The sequence below is a fragment of the Cantharellus anzutake genome (genome assembly GCF_015039405.1).
Source record: "Cantharellus anzutake strain C23 chromosome Unknown EI90scaffold_193, whole genome shotgun sequence".
Lineage (NCBI taxonomy): Eukaryota > Fungi > Basidiomycota > Agaricomycetes > Cantharellales > Hydnaceae > Cantharellus > Cantharellus anzutake.
Window position 1 is genome coordinate 5558 of NW_024067143.1, and position 20318 is coordinate 25875.

The 20318-nt window shown below is 49.8% G+C and overlaps 5 protein-coding genes across 5 annotated transcripts; 4 read left to right on the forward strand and 1 right to left on the reverse strand.

The window, feature by feature from the left end:
* Nucleotides 1-337: 337 nt before the first annotated feature.
* Nucleotides 338-3208, forward strand: EI90DRAFT_3023118 (uncharacterized protein; the record flags this gene model as incomplete). Its single annotated transcript, XM_039057849.1, has 4 exons — nucleotides 338-715; nucleotides 765-1499; nucleotides 1526-1809; nucleotides 1864-3208. 4 exons carry the CDS (start codon nucleotides 338-340, stop codon nucleotides 3206-3208), a joined length of 2742 nt encoding a protein of 913 aa, XP_038907977.1.
* Nucleotides 3209-3555: 347 nt separating this feature from the next.
* Nucleotides 3556-5632, reverse strand: EI90DRAFT_3023119 (uncharacterized protein; the record flags this gene model as incomplete). The annotated part of the gene is made up of 8 exons (XM_039057850.1): nucleotides 3556-3622; nucleotides 3712-3859; nucleotides 4423-4537; nucleotides 4576-4671; nucleotides 4886-5014; nucleotides 5213-5305; nucleotides 5407-5431; nucleotides 5481-5632. The coding sequence occupies 8 exons, from the start codon at nucleotides 5630-5632 to the stop codon at nucleotides 3556-3558; spliced, it is 825 nt and encodes a 274-aa protein (XP_038907978.1).
* A 1710-nt stretch (nucleotides 5633-7342) lies between these two features.
* On the forward strand, nucleotides 7343-10938 carry EI90DRAFT_3137554 (uncharacterized protein; the record flags this gene model as incomplete). The annotated part of the gene is made up of 9 exons (XM_039064854.1): nucleotides 7343-7493; nucleotides 7569-7787; nucleotides 7850-7861; nucleotides 7937-8243; nucleotides 8297-8396; nucleotides 8458-8844; nucleotides 9171-10349; nucleotides 10401-10476; nucleotides 10538-10938. 9 exons carry the CDS (start codon nucleotides 7343-7345, stop codon nucleotides 10936-10938), a joined length of 2832 nt encoding a protein of 943 aa, XP_038907979.1.
* Nucleotides 10939-17330: 6392 nt separating this feature from the next.
* Nucleotides 17331-18138, forward strand: EI90DRAFT_3094105 (uncharacterized protein). The gene has a single exon (XM_039062488.1). The coding sequence runs from the start codon at nucleotides 17407-17409 to the stop codon at nucleotides 18037-18039; it is 633 nt and encodes a 210-aa protein (XP_038907980.1). The 5' UTR covers nucleotides 17331-17406; the 3' UTR covers nucleotides 18040-18138.
* A 732-nt stretch (nucleotides 18139-18870) lies between these two features.
* Nucleotides 18871-19257, forward strand: EI90DRAFT_3094106 (uncharacterized protein; the record flags this gene model as incomplete). The annotated part of the gene is made up of 1 exon (XM_039062489.1): nucleotides 18871-19257. The coding sequence occupies exon 1, from the start codon at nucleotides 18945-18947 to the stop codon at nucleotides 19254-19256; it is 312 nt and encodes a 103-aa protein (XP_038907981.1). The 5' UTR covers nucleotides 18871-18944.
* Nucleotides 19258-20318: the final 1061 nt, after the last annotated feature.

The following is a 20318-nucleotide window of genomic DNA, read 5'->3' on the forward strand; positions in this document are numbered from 1 at the left end:
AGATGTGCACTTTAATTCTACAAGTACATTGATCCCTACTCTGAGCGGTTTCATTGAGTCTTGATGGAGATCGGGAAGAAACAAGATATTGAAAATGTGTCACAAGGGGTGATGCATTGCATTTAATTTTGGTGAATGGCGCTTCTTTGTGTGCTTCCTCAGGGTGTGCTTCCTCAGGGCGCTTTCTACAATCTGTACCTATAACCTGATGCTGGTGTGTAATCCCAAAGCAAAAGTTGCAGTGGGGACAGCTGTATCCTGGTGGTTATGATGGCCAATGGGAGTTGCCGATCACTTTTTCTCCATCACTTTTTCTCCTCACCTGACGACAGTGCTAATGGACTCCAGGGAAACAACCCCATCAGACTTTGACCCTGAAGATCTCTTAGACATTGACTTCTCAACATATGTCAGAACGGCTTTCCGACTGGAGAGAGGCAAAACTGCTGGGGTCTTGCATGAAGGATTTGAGCAACTTCTTTTAGAAGGCAAGGATGAAAGGGGCTGTTACTTGAGGCTCAATACTTCGAACATGAGAACCAGACTAGGCACAGATGATGTCTCTCTTCACAGAGACTATGACTCTCTCATTGGATTCTATGCTCGGTTGCCACTGTTTGAAAGTGTGGAATTTGGCCTGGTTCCTCGTCCAATGGATGTCCTGCCAAGTTCAAGCAGCCTCCATGTGAAAATTCCTGAACACCTCTTTTCCATTGTAAGCCTGAGTTTCATATACATGTCTCTTGCGATTGACTGTTATCTAGGATTGTACTGTGGGGCCCCATGCAACAGAGGCAAATAAAATACCAAACTACTGCCTAGGAAGATATTCCAACAATGGCCTTATCAGGATGTTTTTTCCATACCTGACAAACATGGTCAACAACCGGGTGGATGAGGTGCATATTGCCGAGTTTTATGATGAAGTCTTGCGTCCTGCCATCATTCACATAATCCCCCATTCTGCCCCTTCATATCCCCCCTACCGCCTACTAGATGGTATCCTTTCCCGCACTAAGGATGGGAAGGTGGTTGGTGGAAAACGACTCTTTGCCTCATCTCTCCTTCATGACTTGGTCCTCCAGATGAGGCACTGCCTCCAGATAAAGGCAGAAAGGCTTAAATGGGCACACAGCTTTTTCTTTGGCTTGGAGATCAAGGGCATAAAACTTAGCACCACACATCCAATTCCCTTCGAGGATGCCCATGCCCATTCTCCTGAAGAAGAGACAGCATGGACACAAATCCTTGGGCTCTTCAACCATGAATTATCAGCAGAGGAGCAGAGAAGCACATGGGTGGATGTGGGGCTGGAAATCCACAGGAGGGAATCCGTCCTCCACTGGGATGCATCCAAGCATCACGATGTCCTTCAGGTTCTTGCCCATGGGTATCAGGGAGAGGTTGAAAGGGGACCACACCAGGACGAGAAGGGTACTTTTGTGATGTTCAAGCAGGCATCCTATCTTTGGCTGGTGGCCGTTGTGCATTACCCCATCGTGCACGGTTGCCTGTTTATGCACAGTGGTATGCTTCTGAGAAGGCAGTGGCCAGAAGGGCAGACAAATTCCATCCCATGCTGGAGATTAGCAAGAAAAACGTCCTCCTGGAAAAGAACCAAAAGAAACTCCAGCGAGAATTCGATAACCTGGATCAAGTGTGGAGTTTAGCCAACGAGGAGTGCACAGAGGGAACAGCCAGAATGGAGATTTGTGTGCCACTGGGGAAAGCAAGGAATGCATTGAGGAGGGGCATAACCAGGGAGTTTATCGAGGAATGCACCATCTCTGTACCTGCTCGATGGTGGTGGTAAGTCAACAAAGGTTAAATTATATCTGCACTGTGGTTAACCATTCAACCTAGGTTGTTCAAACTCCTGACTGCCCGTGCATGTCGTCAGCTCATAGAAGCTCAGCAGAATGCCACCCCCAAGTCCAGGGTGCAGCCTTATGCATTGGAGCTCACTGCAGCACTCCTATGGTGCATCAACATGCTCAACAGCAGGCCTGCCACAGGCTCCTCAGAGCATGCACTCATGTGTGCTTCCCTCCCAGTGACCGATAACTTCTTACACCCAGATGTCCTGGATGGACGTGACAGAAACCCTCACAGAGACCAGGCTGAGGGTGAACAATGTTGCCCATTTGCACCTGGAAATGTTCTCTGGTTCAGGGACATCAGTTATGGTGGCCCCTCCAATCGTGGGCGAATCGCCCCTTCATTCAGGGCACATACCACACTTGGACTGGTACGACGGTGGCCACTGGATGAGGACCATTTTAACCACCTCCTGGGCTATTCTGTCGAGGAGATCAAAACACTGCTCTCAGCCACCCTCTACACTGCAGTAAGAGCCCCTTTCCGTCTCCCCAGACCTCACCGTACAGAAGCCCCCCCTGTACTCGAACCAGAACATGAGCTTCCAGCCGATCTTCATGTCAAACTCAAGAAGCACCATATCAAGCACCTGAGGACTGCCTACTCTGTTGAAGACCACCATTCTGTGCCTCAGCTTGTTCAAGGGACCACCTCAATAATTTACACAAAGTCTCTCCACCAGATTATCCAGTATTTCTATTCCAACGTCCTGCAGACCATCCCAGTACCACAGACCCCATCTTCTGATGTGTTCTATCACATCGTCCGTGATCCAGACAACCCTATCGATCATCCTGGTATGGAGTACTTTGTGGAACCAGATCTGCATAAAAGTGGTTTCATTGGAGCTCACCTCCGAAGGTGCAACCCTTCTGAGTTTCATGTTGCATTCCAACTCACTTTCCCACCTCCAGACCTCCAATGGGAACCACCAAGAATGCAGGGCAAATACAATCGGGACAGGAGACAGGGGGGGCGTATTCAGTTCAAAGATGGGGGCAAAGGATGGAAGAGGCATCCATTTCACGTCTCTTGGTGGGAATTCATCATAAAGTTTGACCGTACTGGTGGTAATCGTATCAGAGAGAAAATTTGGGAGACAGTATACTCCAAACTCGTTTGGGTACCATATTCAGATCTTTCACGAATGTGGTACACTACAGCCAACCCTCGGAGTTCAGACACTTTCCCTGCTGACAGGGCTGGAACAAGGCTCCCTGTGCTCATTCTCAATCCCTTGGTGGATGACAAGGCTATGTGGGATGGGAATCTGATTAGGAGGGGGGTGTGGAAATCTCCCATCCTACAAGATGAGGGCATGGAAGACTGATTTGGCTTGATACTACATGTAATTAACTATCTTCACATGGATGTCAAGCCCCTGACATGGCAGAATGCAGGCAATACACATTTTGGCAGGCATGAGACACAATCTTTATTGTGGATGCTCTCCCTCATTTCTTGACCAAATCCAACTAAGGTGCATTGGATTTGTGAGATCCTACACTGCAATGCCTCATGTGAGTCCCACCCTGTTTCCCTTACTCCCTTGACCCACAATACAAAATTTGATGGAATCCTGTCAAATATGGGTTTCTACATGTGGCTGTAATGCCGCAATTATAAGTTATAACACTGCGATTATAACCCCCAGTCAACTCCACCGCTCGTTTGACACTACTGCTCTTTGAATGTTTTCTGCTGTGCTTGCGCTGTTCTTTCGCTATCTCCACTGCCCACATGCCTGCTATTTGTACCGATGTTGACATGTGTTTTGTTCAACATCACTGCTTCGTGACAATGAAGGCTGCCATGCCGCCCCACGACACGGACCTCACAGAGTAGTGCACCTGCTGCAGCTGCTTGTGATCCAACCCACCTGTCCACTGCTTGGGCACAACTGCCCTGTCATCCCCCCCTCCTGAATGCCCTGAAAGTGCCTGTTGGCACTTGCCCATCTCCAACCTTCCCGACGCACATTCTATGCCAATGAGTAGGAATCACGATTTGGCAAAATAAGAGAAGTTGCAGAGGTTTTTTGTAGGATTCGAACAACCTCTTGAATGTCAGGATTGATGAAAGACTGAAGGAGATCGACGCAAAAGGATGCATTTTGGAAGATTCAACTAAAAACTCGATGCCAGCGCCACCTACAAATCACTTGATCTTGGGCTCTTTCGATAAAGGAGAATCGGGCTTATCTGCATGACGAGTTTGGAGGAGAGTGATGCATTATTGCAGGAGTTATTAACGAAGTAAACAATGACTCTGGGTGCCTATCTCATCGCCCCCCATGTTCACCCCCTTTGCCACCATCTGACACACCGTTACTGTTGCTGCACTTGATGCCCCCCAACTGCTTATACCGTCATTGCCATTGCCATCCCCCTCGCCCTGCTGCTGCCGAGCACGTTATGTCTGGGCGCTTTGAGCAAGGGAGGCAGATTGTGAGCTGATCAAGTGCTCAAAGTGCAGCTGTTCCTGGTGTTGCCATTGACCTCCATGTCCACTGAGTGCAGCCGTTGCTGTTATGTGCCGACTGACCCCACTCCGACATCACCATCTCCTGCTTGTTTGCCACCGCCACTCTTTGGCCATCCTGCTGCTGGAACTGCCCTGCCATTGGAACCGCCCTGTCATTGGACCCTTCCACTCCATCCTACATGATCCCTGAATTGTCCTCATGATGCACCGCACCCACCTGTGCAGGGGTGGCTGCTTGCGATCCAATGTACCCAGCACTTGGGCTGCCTTGCCATGCTGAGATGAACCCCCCCTTGCCCTACTGCTCACCTGACCATCATTGTCGCCACATCCATGACTGGTGGCTGCCACACATGCTCTGCCATCAATACATCCTAGCTGACTTCGCTGACCAATGCGATGTGTCTGGTGCCTGATCATCCATGCAATGATGTGTTGCTGATGTGGATTAGCCATCGATGTTGTTGTTGGGATGCTTGAACTATTTCCATTGACATTCGACCTAGTACTGCATGTGTACTACCCGCTCTGCTCCTTGCCAACCATGTCCCATCCCTGTTGCCGCAACTGCCTGCGCGCTGTCACTTGCGCTACTGAAGTTGTCCTGCTCCTGCACACCCTGCCATGCACCACTACCAAATGGCGTTTTTCCCTAATAAGAGAACGGGTTGATCACAGGATTGTAACAAGCCCTATAACGCTGGGATTGGTGAAGAAGTCGGGGAGATCGTCATCAAGAACATGTATTTTTAATGATCAGAAGTAAACCTTGATGTGAGCGCCATCTAGGAATCGCTCAGACACGATTTTGCGCTTGTCCGATAGAGGAAGATTAGGGCTATCTACTTACTGAGCGTAGAGGTGAACGGCTCACTACTTCAGGAGTTATGAGCGAAGCAAACGAAGGACTTCCCGTTGTGACATTCAGAACCGAACCACCCCCCTAGATCACATCCGAAGTGCCTCCTGATGCGAACATTCTCACCCACAATACCTTCTGGACCACATCTGATAATGCAACCGCTGCCTACCCCATCTGCACACTGTTGTTAAGCACTGCCCATGATGCCTGCAGATGAGACATTCCCGTGCTGTTTGAGGGTTCAGTAAAAACCCACAGATGAGACATTTCCGTGTTCTGTTTCTTATGCTTAGTCACACTTGCTGTTTGTTTAGCAGTTGGGGTGCTTGAGGTTAGTGAAACTTCAGCATGCTGACCGCGCGCTACTGCCACTGCCTGTATGGGGTTGACTGTGCCACCGATCCCCATGTTCTCTGTGTGCTATTGACAAGCGCTGCCATTGCTGACATACAGGCGCTCCATATGCTCCATCACTGCGAAAGCTGAGCACTTGGGACCAACAGGCACTTTGAGCAAGGGAGGGAGATTATGAGCTGATCGAGTGCTCAAAGCGCAGCCATTGTTGCTGCCACCACTGTTCCCTGCTCCCCATTCCCCACATTACCACTGCCATTTCCAGTGTTGCTGCCCACCCCCCTCAATGCGCTGTGCATCCATGCTGAGGCTGCCTGCGACCATTTGACACATGCTGCTTGCACTTCTATGCCCCATGTCTGTGAATTGTGTGCAATCAACGTGTCATGCCTACATTGCTGTGAGTGTGTACAGTGGCTGTTGAAGCTTTGAAAAACCCTGCACATCCCCATGGTCATGCACACTGTGCCAGTGCTGTTGGCCATCACCCTGCTAGTATCTGTGTCATACTTGCTGTATGATTGCCCTGTGTTTGAGGAGGCCCATTGACGATAAGCACCGCTGTGCTGTTGTCATCTAGTCATCTAGACCTGTTTATGCACTGTAATAGCGCTGTCACTGTGGGCTGTACTCACTGTACGCTATAGGCACTTTGAGCAAGGGAAAGTATTGCTGTGTTGCTCAAGCGCTGTCTGTGCCATTCTCTGCACTGTCCCCCCTGCCGTTTCCACTGTCCACTGTCTGTGTGTCAGCACTGTCACTGCCCATTGTTCCACCGTCCCTCTTGCCATTCCCCCCTCGTTGTCGAGTCGCTGTACCCATGTCACCTGTGCCTGTTGACACCACAGTGGAGAAAGTGAGATGTATGGATGTCGGGTTGAGGGGAAGGGTTGATGTAGCAACCCAATGTTGTCAAAGTAGGAAAGGCCAGGACGTCATGTTGAGGGAAGAGTTGGTAGAAACCCGATGTTGCTGAAGGGAAAATCGAAATGCACTGCAGATGATGTGCTGATGTATTATGCCACCCTGCTTACTGTGATCGGAGTGTCCTGTAACCTCACCGATGATTGGACTGTTCTGTGTGGGCTTGTGATCAAATGTTGGGCACTTGAGGATAAAGCTCTGTAACTGCCCTGTGCCAAACCCAACCCAACCCTGGCAGCCGATACTTTACCAATACAAGTATCGCGTTGCACAGTTATTACAAGAACAACATAAAAGATATATGGGAGTAGCAACACAATGGATAGAATATGACCATCTCCACAAGGGCTGTACTAAATCTCCTAAGCTTGGACTCGTTGGACTCGCCTTGACAATAGCTTTCCAACGATACTAGATCCATCTGGATCGGAGAAGAACTGGGGGAGATATGGTGAAAATACTGTGAAAGTGGCCCAATATGGAAACTAACATGTGCCAGTCCTGAGAGTGATGATAGCATTGGCACTTGTCCAAGAGGACCTCCATATTGGGTGGCAGTGCAATCGGACCTGGTCAAGAAAGTGCCGACAGTGTCAGCACTTTGCCCAGAGGACTTCCATATTGGGTGGCAGTGCAGTCAGACCTGGTCCAGAAAGTGCTGACAGTGTCAGCACTTTGTCCAGAGGACCTCCATATTGGGTGGCAGTGCAGTCAGACCTGGTCCAGAAAGTGCCAACAGTGTCAGCACTTTGTCCAGAGGACTTCCATAGTGGGTGGCAGTGCAGTCAGACCTGGTCCAGAAAGTGCTGACAGTGTCGGCACTTGTCCATGTGGACCTCCATGTTGGGTGGCAGTGCAGTCAAACCTGGTTCAGAAAGTGCCGACACTGTCAGCACTTTGTCCAGAGGACCTCCATGGTGGGTGGCAGTGCAGCCAGACCTGGTTCAGAAAGTGCCGACACTGTCGGCACTTTGTCCAGAGGACCTCCATAGTGGGTGGCAGTGCAGTCAGACCTGGTCCAGAAAGTGCTGACAGTGTCAGCACTTTGTCCAGAGGACTTCCATAGTGGGTGGCAGTGCAGTCAGACCTGGTCCAGAAAGTGCCGACAGTGTCAGCACTTTGCCCAGAGGACCTTCATGGAGGGTGGCAGTGCAGTCAAACCTGGTCCAGAAAGTGCCGACAGTGTCAGCACTTTGTCAGAGGACCTCCATAGTGGGAGGCAGTGCAGTCAAACCTCATCCAGAAAGTGCCGACCTGTCAGCACTTTGCTCAGAGGACCTCCATAGTGGGAGGCAGTGCAGTCAGACCTGGTCCAGAAAGTGCTGACAGTGTCAGCACTTTGTCCAGTGGACCTCCATAGTGGGTGGCGGTGTAGTCAGACCTGGTCCAGAAAGTGCTGACACTGTCAGCACTTTGCCCAGTGGACCTCCATAGTGGGTGGTAGTGCAGTTAGACCTGGTCCAGAAAGTGCCAACAGTGTCAGCACTTTGCTGTGTAAGACCTCCAATCAACATCAGCACCTCCAAAGTCTGACCCCCAAGGTCGAGCATCCAATGAGCATCCCAGTCCAAAAAGCATCCTATAACCCAACCTCCTATGTGGAGCGGGGGATGCCATTTGACCGAATGAAGCACAAACTCACATCCAATGATCCTGACTTGCAACCACCAACTGATCTCCGACTGGAGAATTATTGGACCATCAACTTTTCTGGAATTGCACAGGAGAAACGGACTGGAAGGTCAGAATGATATATTGGAAGTTTTGTACTTTGTATTGATGGTTGATCTCCAGAGCTGTTTTCGAGAAGATTCTCACCCCCCTTGTGGACACATGGGTTGATCCGGAATTGGTAGACAAACTCAGGCGCAATTTGGTCATCTTCAAACCTGAGGTATGTGTTGGTCATGATCAGCTTTGACGTGTCTAATATGGTGGGAATGGGGATGATTTAGGTCCTTCAGCGGACATATCTTTGGACCACATACCCTCTCTTCTGGGCCATAGATCACATCTACCAATCTGAAGTCCAACGCAAGAGAGAGGGACGTCCAGCAAACTTGCTGCTGCGAGAGCTGCTTTCAGCACTGGAACGAGCTGGTAGCTTTGGGTTCTGTGGTGCAGGAAGGGTGCTGTCCACATATGTGATGGACCCTCTTTTGCTTTCTGTCGGAATCAAGGAAACTGGATTCCCATGTCTGAGTGACATGGTGGGGATCCACCTTGAACGAATGGAAAAGATTGATGTCGATGCATCCAGATGGCCAAAAGATGCTGCAGGAGTCCCACGCTTCGCATCAAAGCGTGTTGTTCTGTACAACTACTCTCAGGCCACATATGATGTGAGTGTTTATTTGTTTTAATCCTTGGGATAGTCGTTCTTCTGTGTGCGCATGGGAGTACGACCTTTCTCTTAAGTCTCTGGAGGAAATTAATGTCGTAGTTCTGTGCTCGCATGGGAGTACAACCTTTCTCTTAAGTCTCTGTAGGGAAATTATTGTCGTAGTTCTGTGCTCGCATGGAAGTACAACTGCTTTTCTAAAAATTCACCACAGAGAAGTTGTTGTCATTCCATGCGCGAATGGAACTACGATAATAACCCACTTTTTCAATCATGCATGAATTTCCATTGCCGAGTACTGACCCACCCCTTCACTTTCACTCACAGCGTATGAAAGCCACCTGCTTCATTGAGCATATCCGCCTTGGTCTTCACACCACCGAACATCTCCCCACCTCCCTCCCAAGGGAGGAGAAAATCCTTCAGTCACTAGCCAGTTATGTGGTTGAAACGCTTGAGACAGATGCCCTCTATGAAATTGAGAAGGGAATCAAGAAATCCCTGAATGCAAGCTATGCAACTGCAGACCGAGATGACCGACGTCGCCTCAATATCCAAGCTGATGCACTCAAGGAACTCTTGTCCAGGGCACACCCCTTTGACAATTCTAAAGTGGCCACAGAGTGCCAGATTCTCACACTCGCCACCTCCTCTCAAGCCATACACTCAATTTTGAAGAACCTGCCCCGCATTGATGTCTATGAATGGGTCCGTGGCTTGTATGCAATGGTCACACCGCCTGACCTTGTTCAAAAATCATCATCAACAAGGAAGGGCCTTGGAGCACCCTTCTTTCGACAAGGGTCTGCTGCGGAAGTCTGCACTCAAGTCTTCCAGGCATTGCGAGACCTTTGCCCACACACATCATCCTCACAAGGGCAACAGGAGTTCTGCATTGAGGCTGTTGTCTTTCAGATGGATTCAAGACGGATGTATCGATATCCACATTCCACCATGTTTCCCACAGGGAGGTCAAGTCAATGGGCACAGTATGATTCATGGGCGGACTTGATATACCCCAGCAGGAATGCAAGACGACCTGATCTGGGAACCATGTCTGATCCAGATTGCCTTGCAGCCTCCATTGCCAGCACCCAGATTACAGAGGGAAACCCACAGGCATCATGGCACTGGATTGATGCAAGGCTTGGTGACCTTACATGGGTCATCAAACGTTCTCGACTTCCACTTGACTGGATCCAGCAAGACATCTTGAAGGACCCGATGTCTCAGGAGCTCACAAATTGGGTCACCGAGAGCTATGATATGTCGGATGCAAGATTCCACATCAGCCTCATTGCTGCATTCATCCTCACTGCATGGGCTCCCTTCCATCGGGTCAAACACAATGAAGAGAAGATTCCAGTGGAACGGGCAAAGGGTGCAAACATGGTTGAATATGCCAACAGCCTTGTATGGGACCGTGAATATGGGAAGACTCAATCAGGGTGGAAAGCAAAGCCACCACTCTTCCACCTCTGGTTGATATACATTTGCGGTATTTTGGTGGAGGACAGTCCTTGGTGGCGGAGACACGAACAGAAGGCCTGAACTCAGTCCATCAAACTGGCCTCCCGTACTGCTGAGCAAGGAAAAAATGCGGAGATGATGACCACGTTCAACACCAAGCTCCGTTAGTGCTTCCTGAAGCTATCTGTATCACAATTATGATGATAATAATATTATTATTATAGAGAGGAAAGGGGTCACCATTGCTGTCCTTGCCCGACTCCACCTGGTAGAGGCCTGCAAACCTAATGCATTCAAGCCTGGAAGTCGCTATCAGATGGACTGGAGGCGCCATCCAAAGGAGGTATTGGAGTCTAGGCTTGCGACCATTTCCAAGCACCTAGCCCAACCTCCACACATGTGCCCTGTGTTCTGTGCAGTGCGATATTTCTTGGGTGATGAGTGCCGTTCCCTTCACATTGTGGAGTCTTTCCGAGTACCACCCATGAAGGAGCGAGTGCCCTCCACTTCTTTGGCACACAAAGCTTCAGAGGCATCCCTCCGTGCTGATTCTGAGTCATCAGAAGATGAAGCAGAGAATCCTGGGCTGAGTGCTCGTCCTAGGAAACGTTGCCAGGTTCTGTAGGAAATAATATCGTCTTTTCATGCGCGCTTGGGAATACAACGTCCCTTAAATATACCAACACCATGATATAACATTGTATATTGACCCATCATCAAATCTTGCAGAAAATTATTTATTATCATGTTGTATTTTCACGCGCGCTTGGGAATACAACATCCCCTCAAATATACCAACACCGGTATATAACAATGTATATTGACCCATCATCAAATCTTGCAGAAAATTATCATGTCGTCTTTTCACGTGCGCTTGGGAATACAACATCCCTCAAACATACCAACACCGTTATATAACAATTGTATATTGACCCATCATCAAATTTGGCAGAAAATTATGATGTCGTCTTTTCACGCGTGCTCAATAATACAACATCCCTCAAGTATATCAACACCATTACATATAACACATAATTGTACATTGACCCATGATCAAATCTTGCACGCAATTATTATCATGTTGTCTTTTGATGTGTGATTGAGATACCATGTCACTCAAATGATTGCAAATCAAACATGGTGAAATCCAATGATACATGTTGTTTGGTTTGGCTTCTGTCATTTCAATAGTTCAAAGTTGTGTACGATAGGGGGGATTTTGAGAGGGCCCTGAGGGTCCCCCCCAACCCGAACCAGTGGGTGTTTTTAACCTATAATGGCACGATTGAGCACAAGTCAATCGTGCCCTACTTGTGCCATTGCTGTTTTCTCTCTGTATTATCAGGCCTTGTTGATGTTCCAAAGGCCGTATTGATAATCTTCACCGGATGCAAAAGACCCTGAGTCAATAGCTGCTCTAGTTCTCGAGCTATTCAATAAACACACTTGTGCCCTCCACTTGTGCCCATGGTCCCATGTTTGGACTTTATTGCTTGAATAACTTCACAACCAGTGACCCGTTTCACTCAGGGTTTTCTGCATCGTGTATAGATTTTCAATACCTACCTTTTGATATGCTATACACCCCAAATGAATCGATTCTCAACTTGAGCTCAAACACTAAAACTCAGGGCACAACTTTGTTTCCTCAATAACTCAGTAACCGTGGCAGCTATTCGCTTGGGGTTTTTTGCATCTTGTAGAGGAGATCCATACGGCCTTTGGACACTCGTTTATATTTCATAATATTGAGAACTGGCCGAGTACTGGCCAATGGCACAATAGGGCACGACTAGGGCACGACTGGGCACGACAATGAATTGGCCATAACTCCTGAACCGTTTACCGGACTTCCATTCCCGTTTCACCGTTGGAAAGGTGTGATCTTTCTCTTTTTTATGATACCAAAAAATCACCATGGCACAAGTATTATGATTCATAATACCCACTGTGATTAGATAGGATTCGCTTGCTTGTGACCTCTGAGGATAACTACACCAACGATCCTATTACTGATGAAGGTGAGCAGAATTACCCTGTTCTCAATTTAATCCTGCACCCTGCAATCACATAGACTTCATCCAGCCCCTTAAGCGTAAGTGTGATATTGGCCTTTCCCTTAGATATAGCTAACATTGGCTCCACTGATGTGGATAGGTCGCTCTTATCCCAGTCACAGCAACAACAACAACAACAACAACAACGATCATATAAGCGGTGATGATACTGGTGCTTCCATGCCCATTGCTCAAGCTAAAAGTATTTGCTTAATTTTGTCATCAACTGTAGCATAGTTAATTAACATTCATGTCATATCCATCCCCAGCCATCGACTTCCGTGCTCTCCGACCCCTCCGTTCTAACTCCGCTCCCCCCTCACCAACCTCGGAGCCCCTGTATTCCGCAAACCTCTCGGTACCCCTCGATGGTCACCACCCCCTCATTTCAGTTTATTACCTACACCTCCCTAAGTACGGAGCCCCAAAGACTTCCGGACAGCTCCGACGTCCGCTAGCACACTCCCGCCTCCACTGGGCAATACACTCGCCTGCCCTGCAGAGCCCACCTTCAGGCCTATCCCTCCTTTCCGTTTCTGGGTTAACGCCTGCCTTTCCGCTAACCCCGCGAACCGACTCGTCGGTAATATTCAGTCGGCTAATGTCTTAACCCCATTAGCTCCGCTCCGTTCGGCTCCGCCAATTGCAGAACCGTCTCCGCTGTAACCATATATATACACTACTTGTACATAGGTTACGCCCCAGCAGATAAATCAACTAGAGTTACCCCCCCTAGGTTCTAAGTGCCAGTCAGTAAGTTAGGGCACGGACGTGTCACTAGGCACAGCGCTCTTGGCAGAAGTCGCTGAGGCCAAAGCCCTCTGTTACGGAGACATTCCTTCATCTCAAGTCTGGTCTCTGACAATTCATAATAGTGTCACGACCAAAACGCAAGTCACTTCCTCGCCCACTCTTTCAGTACACTCATTTTCAAGTAGCTCGTGCCCTTCAGAGGAAACTCGCCCCTTTGGATGAGGAGAATGTGGCAGATACCAGTAGAAAACATCAGAGGCTCCATGACGGGTTGGATGCTAATCGGACTCGCACCAAACCAGGTGAAGGTACTCACTCACTAACTCAACCCATTGCTCATAAATGATTTCCAGGCACTCCCTACAGCTGCGGTCCAGAGGACGGGACTAGGCGCACGAGCCTGAGGAACTCAGGTCAGCAAGGAGCCAATGTCAAACGAGGCAGAAGTAGATGCGCGAGTCTGAGGAGCTCGGGTCAGAACACTGGCGACGAACAGGGCAGAAGTAGGCGTGCGAGCCTGAGGAGCTCAATCCAGAGCGGAGATCGTTCATTGATCCCATTGCATCTGATGTACACTTACTCCAAGTCTTCTAGGTTAATCATGCTTACTGTTTCGCATCGCAGCTTTCGCCAGCACCGCATCTTCTTGTCAACTCCTTCCGTCGCATCAGTCCCCTCGCACTTCGTTACCTGCCCTCACCGCTGTTGTACCACTAGAATTGCTGTCGTCGAACCATTCATATCTCCGTCATTTCCTTTCACATCTCAAGCCTGAATGTAATATAGATACCGTGCGTGCTGATGTTCCAATCAATTAGTATATTATCCCCGAAGATATGCAATTAAGTCCTGAAGCGAAGCAGGATTAGTCCAGCTGCTAGAAAGACACTATCATGAATTTGTACAGGATGAATTGACTAAATCCCTTGCAACACAAGATTTTACGACAGGATTTTGATCAAATTGGTGAAAAAACCCGGATTTATCACATGTAGCAGGCCACGAAAAAATCGTGTTTTGTGGTAAAACTTCCATCTCATATCGTCCATGATTTTATCATGGAATCACTTTCCTCAGTGGGTTCCTGGGCCCGCACCGCCTTCACGGATGACTCACTGACTGTAGACGCTCTCCAACAAGATGAACTCTGACAAAAATCCATTGTGTATGCTTAGGATACCTAGTTACGAATCAAATTTACATCTAGCTTCCGAATTGCGACTTTGTCTGGTCTACCATGAGATAAAAATCCGGCTCTGTTCCGCCTCCAGCAAACAGTGGAACCGGTCTGTAAAAGATCAGGATAAGAATCCTATTCCACTGAGCCTGAAGGTAGCAGTCCGCGAAGTTACATGATAACGGACAATGTCTTGTTTCCAATAATTGCACAATGGTCAGGACTTTTCGCAAAATCGTGACCTATCACGTTACAATATCATGGAATCGCTTCTCTCAGTGTACCAATCTTCATCTTCCAAACGAACGCGACCCGTTGCTCGCCGATGAACCGCTGACCCGACACGCCGCCTCCGTGGAACGCGGCCCTTACTCACAAAACCGGGCGTGCATCTCCGTGCCTCCCCTGATCACCTTCGTGTATTGGTTGTCAATCTACACCCACGGCTTGACGCGTGGACAGTTAATGCATGGAATCCGTGAGTGACCTTCTGCGTATTCTAGTTATTGCATGCACAGCCTGTCGCATGCGCCTTCTTGTTGAGCATGGGTCGTTTGCTCTCGTAGTGGATTCACAATTCTCTCTGCCCCAACCAATGAGTCAGTCGGTTCGAGCGCAGCGGTATTTTTATTTCCAGAATTGTGGATTCTCACGACGACTTGACGAATATTATTCCGATCTTATCTCGTGACTTGTGCAATGCGTTCGCTTTCCTAGGAAACATCACTGCTACGACAAGGTGAGTCAAACAAGTTTCCTTCTGGCGTAGCCCTCCACGGACACTTGATCCGCGGGGTCAGCAGCCACTATCGCATGAAGCCGGTTGGCAATGGGCCGAGTTTATCCATTTCGACCCCAAGACTTATCATTTTTCAAAATGATTTCTGTTTCTTTGTCGCCTAACTAGGAAAGTCGTTGACCTTCTTCCCCTATTGACTCACCGGCGGTGCTCAGCGTTCGACCAAAGGGAAACCGAAATGGTACATGGTGGACGTGAAGTTCGTCAGGCGATTACCAAATTTTGTTCCATTATGGTCACTCAGGGGAATAGCTATTGCCGGATTGTTAGCTGAGGGGTTGGGTAGAAGGACCGGTAGGGATTCCAGTCCTGCGCAAGCGGTTCACGGCTCTGCGGTGGAAGGGCGATGCATCCAGTTGGTGACCATGGCGAGGAGAACGCAGATGAAGCATCTGCCACTTTTCACGCACAATTCCGCATACCCGAGTGCCTGACGGCTGAAGATGTGAGAGCTATCCGAGACATGACTCTTCTAAAGCGGGGGCCGACTCAGTGTGCAGGCTGTCAGTCTGGAAGCGTATGAGGCTATCGTGAAGATGAGGAACATGGGGGGGGTGGGAGGACCCGGGAAGTAGTGCTTGGAAAAGCATCGCTATCAGTGCTGGGAAGGGGAGCAAGAGAAAGGTGGGAGGGGAGCAAGAAATTGCAAAAGGGGATGGAGATGAAGGCGAAGATGAAGATTTACCGTTGAGAAAGCGGACGCGGCGGAGCCTAAGTAGATTGGTGTGTGCCGTAGTGATCGACTGTGACTGTATAGTTGCTGCGCTGGCGTTTGCCTTCAGCTCAGGCCAGACGCGATTCTTTGCGAGACAGCATGATGTGCAGCAGTTGGCCTCAATTATCTGAACTGTTTACCGATTGTATTCAAAGGGAAGGGCATATGATGTTTTATGTAACTTGTGGTAGGCGTATCTGCGGTTCTGGGCTCATATCGATCTCCGATGAGCGGGACCGGGATGAACCAGTGCCCCAAAAGTATGGTTCATTGTTACGCAAATACGGGCGTGTTAGCGATTGAGCAGCTCACTCTGCAATTTTGAAAGTATTCTGGCTCACCCCGTAAGCATGATGAATCTTGGACGTCGTCCCCTCTTCACGAACATGCATACATTTACGATCTCAAGCTGAATTAGATCGCAAATTAATACTCGGCCGATCGAATGACAAATGACTGAATGAATTTGAAATCAAAGGAATTTGGCCATGGACTGTGGGAAATCTTCCCCTCGACCACAAGCACACACAATCATTCTGCTTCCTCCGCCACCTTCCACGTCCACCACATACTTTGTTTATTCCCGCTCTATCGCTCTCTTTCCTTTCCATATCGCCCGAATCAAGGGCTATGAGATCCTAGTACAAATCATATCTTCACATCGCTCTGACTGTTGCTATCAGCTCACTTTTTGCCTACATCAAACAGATCATCGCTATCCTCCAACTCTGATCCAGCTGCTTTCTTTCGTTTCCTTTCTTATCAGCTAAAAAAACGCTATATACACTTAAATCTATCGCATCTCATGTATCAACATTCTTCTGCGGCGACTCCATCTAAAGACGACGATCTCACTGAAGGACTGAGGTTACAATTACGCACGCCTGTGCAAGGAGGACCTCCGTCGCTTTTAGCAGGACAGTACTTCCCCAGCGATGCGCCTACACTGGAACCATATCATCGACCGTCAGTGAGTGCTTCAGGAGGCACCCAAACCATTGACGCGCATCGTGACGCGGATATGCACCGAACGTGGGGAATCCATGATTATTCGAATCGACAAGGTCCGTATTTCCGGTCTTTTTGATATGGTGATACGTCTCTTCAGGGCCTTCGTGCCTTCGTGCCACTGCTCCTCCTTTCGAGCACACTCCGTCCCTTTCGTTCTCTAGACTCTGGAGCATTGATAAAAGTTTGGTCGCGGGTTTGAATATAGATTCGGATAACAATACGGTTTCTCGCGATTGGCCCACCCACAACGATCCTGAATTAAGTCAAGCCAAAGATAACGGCAGAGGCGATGAAGGTGCAGTATTGATTATAAGTGCTCCCGACCGTGGCGGTCGTGGGGACGAGCAGGGGGTGTTGGTAGCAGGACAGGTTCCTCTTGCAAATTATTCCATTGGTTTGGGGTCGAAATCTCCGCGAGGGCCGGTTCAAAAGGTGGGCATGGCTCAATTTCAATAACCCGCCAATCCGAATCCTGATCGATGGTCGTTTGTGACTGCCCTCGTGCCATCTTACTTTACTTGGTCACAATATTTCGCCTGCATCCCCCCTTTCCCCTTCAAATACTCTTTGCTCGCATACTGATGCAGAGACCTGCCTCTTCTTCTGGCCAAGGCACTGCCCCTCCCCGCACGTTGGCGCCTGTAAGAGACCTCTCCCCGCGTAGGGATGTTACACGTACGACCAGTGGAACAGCTAGTGCTTCTTCTGGGGGCGCCCATCGACGGCCCGGCGGCGGCGGTAGGGGTCACGGTGATGCAGAGCACAGTATCTTCGTGGGTGATCTCGCTCTGGACGTGACTGCGGAAGATCTTGTCGATGTCTTTCGTAACCCATCCATCGGGGTCCCCCCTCAATCAGAAGATGAACCAAGACGACTGATTAAGCCATTCTTGAGCTGTAGCAGCGCAAAGGTCATGTCCGAACCAGAGACCAATGGGAGCAAGGGGTATGGGTTTGTGAGGTTTTCAAACCGGGATGAGATGGTGCGCGCTTTAGTCGAGATGCAGGGTGTTTACTGCTGCGGCAGGCCAAGTAGGTCGACTGATATTTGTCTCGTCCTCACATGCCAGCCATATGCCCCAAGGGCGCCTTTCATTGCGGTCCTCCGTATTGTGTTCCTTTTCCTCCCCCCAGATTCGAGCGTGGGAACTGACCGTTTTCCTCCGCCTCCTTCGTCACCTTCCATTTTGTCGCTACCATACCAGTGCGTATAGCAAGTGCACCATCAAGATCGAAGCCGCCAATCGCGTCTGCCACTACCAGTCGGGCATCCCCACCGCGTCCCCTTCCCCCAATAGACACATCTTGGCGTGAAGGTCCACCATCCGAGAGTAACTCCCGACCGACGTCGCGACTTTCCACCTCCTTTCCCCCAATTCCGCCTTCTCCTCAGCGTTCCTCCGGTCGCGGGCCACCGCAGCCCTCCCCTATCACCTCTTTTTCCCCATCATCGCCTCTGTATCCTGGTTCGAACGCAAGCTTGAGTCCCCTAAATTATCGCAACACTGGGAGTTCAGCTGGTCAGGCTCAGGGACGAGGGCATCGGTCCGGGGTATCCAACAGTTTAAGTCCGGGCGCCGGAGGGTCGAGGCCTTTAAGCGCCTTGTCCCACCGCAGCAGTGCGGGAAGTGGTGTCAGGCCAATAACAACGATAGATGATGTGCCTAAGCCGTTGCTGAGACAGATCGTGACTCTTGCCAAGGGTGGACTTCTGGATCACCTCGTTGCCGATGACCAATTCACATCTGAGGAAGATGGAGAGATTGCCAGCATGTTTTCTTCCCTCCCTCAGCTTCGGCAGGCGTTCGGCGTTGGAGTCGGGCCGCACAACCTGGCCCCAAGGGGCTCAACGAGCACATCTCATTCTTCTTCCCCGCCGCGTTCTTCCCCTGCTCCCGTTTCGACACTGGCGTACGAGCGCCTACATGAGGTCCGGTCTGCAACTTCTACTTCGCAAGCACCAACGCGGACCTTAGAGATATCTACGAGTCACTTAGGGATGCCAATCGATAGGGCATCACCGTTGTCCAGCGCAGCGAATACGTCGCCACTTAGAGATAGTGCGAGTGACATTACAGGCTTTTCAGTCGCTCCTGCCTTGAGTGATGCGGGTAGCTTTATGGATGATGATGGTAATGATGTTGGTAATTCGGTTGAGTGGAATACGACCGTCTTTGTTGGTGGGTTGTCCTCCGCTGTGACGGAAGAGGAGCTCCTTTCGTGTTTTGGAGTCTTCGGGGAGATTCACTATGTGAGTTCTATCCTGGATGCCTGGCCCCATCGCTTGGTCACAAACTGTAACATGACCAATAGGTCAAGGTTCCTCCAGGGAAGGCATGCGGCTTTGTTCAGTATGTACGCAAGGCGGATGCTACTCAGGCGATCCAGAACATGCAAGGTGTTCAGCTCGGTGGAAGACCGATTCGGTTGAGTTGGGGTAGAAGCCAGGCTAAAGCTGTCAAACAAGCCGCTGCACTTGCTGACAGCGCAGAGAAGTTGAGTCTGGGCCCAAACGCAAGCCCTTCCAGATTGCCGCTGTCTTCAGATGAGCACGTTAGACGGGTTCCCAGTGTGGCGGGGACCCCGATAATTGTCCCTACTGTAATAGAACCATCTCGTCAGAGACGCGCGCCGCCTCAGTCTACCAACCGCTCATCTACTTCCTTCGCCCGCCCTCTTACTGTATCCACGGAGCTTTCCTCGTTTAGTAATCCTAGGGAGATCCCTCTTCGTCTTTCGTCTAATCAATCGTCATCCAGGACCCCTAGTGGGCGAGGAATCAGTGTTGCCTGTCTCCCCCACGATTCGGGTAGCCGTTTCTTGTCTCCAATGTCTATTCCTGCAGGGATGTCAGTACACCAAGGTGCGGGCCAGCATCGACGGACTCCGTCGCCTCACTCTAGTTCGATGAGAGGAATGGGTAGAGTGTTCCCAAATTCTGCGCCCCTTCGGAGCATGAGAACGGCCGAGGGAATGGATTTGGAACAGATGCTGACGCGTGTCTCCCCGGAGGCAATGGCGCAGCATAGCTCATCATTCTTGCAGCAGCACCCGGGGGCATGAACGATGCGGCGTATCTTGTGGACAGGCATGACGAACTGTCTCGGATATTCGATGGCCAGTTGGGAGCGAGTCGCTCGCGAATGGGGGGTGAGTATATTTCCTCAGAACACCATCCTCCCATACCTGCTCCTAGTGCTAGAAGAGCGTACAACGACGTGTCAGAGTTTGAGATGAATGCTCCAGGGTTCGCGGGTGGTGTGTTGCCGGACGTGGGGCCAGGCGTTGCTCAATCACAGCAGCACGTCTTGCGGGATCAATATGATGTTCGCCAACCCCAAGATGCGGTAGGATACCGTCAGCGACAGCAATCGTTCTACGATCCCTTTGAAATTGGGCCAGGGTTCTCCGGGTCGAACATGGGTGTATGGTATGGCCCCGGGTCCTCTGCCCTTCACTCTAATGATGACATCTCCCTTGATCCACAACGGGT

Coding starts and splice junctions, on each gene's coding strand:
- EI90DRAFT_3094105 (XM_039062488.1), top strand. CDS start 17,407: ATGCAGAGACCTGCCTCTTCTTCTGGCCAAGGCACTGCCCCTCCCCGC.